Source organism: Vollenhovia emeryi, unplaced genomic scaffold (genome assembly GCF_000949405.1).
Source record: "Vollenhovia emeryi isolate VEMERY1.0 unplaced genomic scaffold, V.emery_V1.0 DF941880.1, whole genome shotgun sequence".
NCBI lineage: Eukaryota > Metazoa > Arthropoda > Insecta > Hymenoptera > Formicidae > Vollenhovia > Vollenhovia emeryi.
In genome coordinates this window covers 1-4042 of record NW_011964486.1, presented here as the reverse complement: position 1 = coordinate 4042, position 4042 = coordinate 1, and the positions used below count along the sequence as shown (strand labels likewise).

The window sequence follows — 4042 nt, the reverse complement described above, 5'->3', positions numbered from 1 at the left end:
TTTGAACAGACCTCGTATAATGTCCTGTATACATCAGGTTAACGTCTATCAAATTCTATGAGGGAACCAGGCGTACCGGATCAGGCACATGTCAGGGATTCCTTATTAGGGCATTCCTAACTCCACCCTATCGGGCATAATCCAGGTAGTACGTGATGGTTCATATACGTTTCATACATGTTTCTTAAACGTATCTAATGTTTAGTAAACGTGTATGAAACGTATAAAAATCAACACGTGCTACACAAAATAAATATTTTATAAATAGGTTGAAATTTTAATTTTAATAGTTTTTCGATACTGCTAAAGAAGGAAGCACAAAAAATTTGCTTCTACGTGAAATCTAGGAAAAGAAGAAGCCTGAAGTGTAAAATACACCCACATGCGCATATTGAAAGATTAACTGTGGAAACGTAAAAAATACGTTTCTTAAATCATGGTTTCAAAAACGTTTCCGTTCGAACGTTTCTCAATGGTTCTTTACGGTTATGAAACTATATATACGTTTAAAAAGCGTATATGAAACCAATATGTGCTACCTGGGTATAATACTTTGTTGCATGTGGAGACGGAGCCACAAGCGATGATGTGCGTCATTGATGGAAGAGCGTCTAATGACGACATGATGTTATTGCCTTACAATCACAATCATGCGAAATCCAATGTAGCGAATGTTACGGTAGAAACACCCATTGCATTGCTTGAGTCTACTTATAATCAAAGGTCATGTGTTATATTACCAACAGCTATCGTGTTGATAAAGGATAGATTTGGAAAGTACCGCGAATGTCGAGCGCTGTTAGATTCAGGTGCACAATCTAATTTAATGACGAAGAAACTCAAGGAGCAACTTCAATTACGAGGAAAGGCGATTGAGATGTCGATCCTAGGAGTCGGCGGCCAGACGTCTGGTGTCGTTGAAAGCACCAACACGATAATAAAGTCTAGAGTCAACGGATATCAAGCGGCTATGATGTTTTACGTTATGGATAAAATAGCGGAGCAAATACCAGCCACAAAATTGGACATATCAAAATTGAATGTTCCTAAAGGATTTCCATTGGCTGATCCATATTATGATCATCCCTGTTCAATCGACATATTAATTGGTGCGGCAGTTTTCTGAGAGTTGTTGTGTGCAGGACAATTTAAATTGGCGAAGAATCAGCCCATCATGCAGAAGACTCAATTAGGTTGGATAATATCTGGAGAAATGCATGGAGGTACTTCTAGCACGGCGTGCTTTGTTGCATCTAATGATGCATTGCAGCGACAGCTGGAAACCTTCTGGAAAATAGAGGAAGGTGTCGATAATCACATGTATTCGTTGGAGGAACAGGCGTGTGAAGATAACTTTATGAAAAATACTACGTATGGAAATGATGACCGCTACAGTGTGCATTTACCATTTAAGAGAGAACCGAAGGATCTGGGCGATTCATATACAGGAGCACTCCGGAGATTACAGGCTATGGAAAATAAATTCGCCAAAAATAAATTACTAAAGGAGCAGTACGTGGCGTTCATGAGGGAATATGAAACCTTGGGCCATATGGTGCAAATCAAGGATCACGAGAATTCGTTTGGTGATGTCCACTATCTCCCGCATCATGCAGTTTACAAGCAATCGAGCACTACCACTAAGCTAAGAGTGGTGTTTGATGCTAGCTGCAAAACATCAACTGGACTATCGCTGAATGATATTTTAATGGTTGGTCCTACGATCCAACAGGATTTATTCGCAATTCTAATTCGATTTAGGCAGTATCCTTATGTTATCACGGCCGACATTCGGCAAATGTATCGTCAGATTTACGTGACTGATAAGCATCAGGATTTGCAGCGAATATTGTGGAGAGAAGATCCGTCGCAGCCGATCAAGATATTCAAGCTGCGAACTGTTACATATGGAATGGCGGCATCCCCCTTCTTGGCGATTAGATGCTTACACCAGGCTGCTAAGGAAGGGGAGATGGAGTTTCCAGAAGCTAGTCAAATAATTCGGAGAGATTTTTATGTAGATGATATGATTACTGGAGCCAATACGGTGGAGCACATACAGCGTATCAAGGACGAAGTGACGGCGGTTCTCCAATCGGTAGGTTTTCCTCTGCACAAATGGGTGTCAAATACATCTATTACATCGGCGGAAGATTCGGATGGAACTACGGATTTCACACATCGGATTGGAGAAGAGATGAAGACGTTGGGTATCCTGTGGAATCATAGGGACGACAATCTGCAATACAACACGAAACCACCATCGATCTCTGGCCGAGTCACGAAGCGTTGTATTTTGTCGACAGTGTCTCAAATCTTTGATCCATTGGGTTTGGTGGCACCCATAATAGTTACTGCTAAGATACTCCTGCAGGAATTGTGGCAGCTGAAGCTCGGTTGGGTTGAGGCCGTGCCACTGCACGTTCATACGCGATGGTTACATTATGTCAAACATTTGAGTTACATCCGGGATATTGCCATTCCTCGATTAACTGTCATAACCAATCCGGTTCGAGTTGAAATTAATGCGTTTTGCGATGCTTCGGAAGTGGCATACGGAGCATGTGTGTATATAAGATCAGAAGATGCATTAAATAATTGCTCAAGTCGATTACTGTGCGCGAAGTCGAGAGTTGCGCCGTTGAGTAAAATATCTTTACCACGCCTGGAATTGTGTGGTGCCTTATTGCTGGCCAGATTGCATCGAAGGGTCGTAGAAGCCTTGACAATAAATATTCAAACGCATTACTATTGGTGTGATTCTACGATTACCCTAGCTTGGATCGCCGGTGACCCACAGACTTCTATATAACACTAGACCGCTAACTTCGCCAAATACATGGTTCTGAAAAGTATGTACAGAATTCTTGCGCATGCGTGTCACCACTAGGGGGCCCAGTGCCGGTTTTAACAACATTGGCGCCCTGAGCAAGATTATCGTGGCGCCCATTCAAATTCAAGGGCTCAAAATTCTTGCGAAAGAAAAGACAGGGTAATAATATCGAACGACGAACCCCATTTTGTTTTTATATTTTAGAGAATCTCTCTCAAACTAGGTGAAACCAGGCAGCAGCGCCCCTATAGATTTGGCGCCCTGGGCGACCGCCCTACCGCGTCCCGCCTGTAAGAAATAAAAAATTTTTAAAAATAAAAGTTTGAAAAGATTAAAATAAAATAATTATTTCTTATTTATTTACAAAATGATAATAGGACTATAGGAAAATTATAAGAATTTAATTTATATTTAAAATTTTAAGTATATATACATAACACGCTATAATAAAAGTAAAATTTGTTAATAGAAAAGTAAAACAAGTACATTTAGTAAAAAATAATTTTTATTACAGAAACAATAAGTTTTATTACAGAAAACTAAGTTGTATTACAAAAAACCAAGTTTTATTACAAAAACTAAGTTCCATTACAGAAAAAATAAGTTATATTTTTTCTGTAACAGAAGTTGTGTACATTATTACAGATAATAATATCGCTCGTGTTATGTTAAAAACAGTGTGTACATTATTCTTTATAAAATAAAATTTGTTTTGTTAATTGGAACCTTTTTCTACAAGGTTTGAGAATCTCTTGTAAATAATATTTAGCATAAGAATGTAACCTTATTTTAATATATCGAGAACAAACTAATATTAAAAGCCGAATTTTATGTGGCATATCTGAAATGCTTACATTATCACATGTCAAATGTGGAAATATCGATAAATCAAGAGCAAACTTATTTTTAACTTTGGTTATTACTTTTAGATCTAAATTTTTTACAGATAACGTTGTATAACCATCGGTTAACATATCTAACTGTTTTTCAGTTTCTATACAAATTGTGTATACGCAATTGGAAGGCCTAATTAAACCTCCATTATCACAAAAATCTAAAAATTTTGTAAGTGGTTTGGTATGACTATTATTATGCCCATTATTATTCTTTCTTAAACTTAAGGCACAAGTATAACAATCAATATTTGATAATTTTTTTACTATGTATCCACCTATATAGTATAAAATAGAACAGTGGCATGCGCGTGAG

General features: G+C 37.9%; 1 protein-coding gene across 1 annotated transcript; it reads left to right on the top strand.

Annotated features, from left to right (window-relative positions):
• Window positions 1-1174: 1174 nt before the first annotated feature.
• On the top strand, window positions 1175-2812 carry LOC105570768. The gene has a single exon (XM_012028212.1). It carries the CDS (start codon window positions 1175-1177, stop codon window positions 2810-2812), a length of 1638 nt encoding a protein of 545 aa, XP_011883602.1.
• The last annotated feature ends 1230 nt before the right edge of the window (window positions 2813-4042 follow it).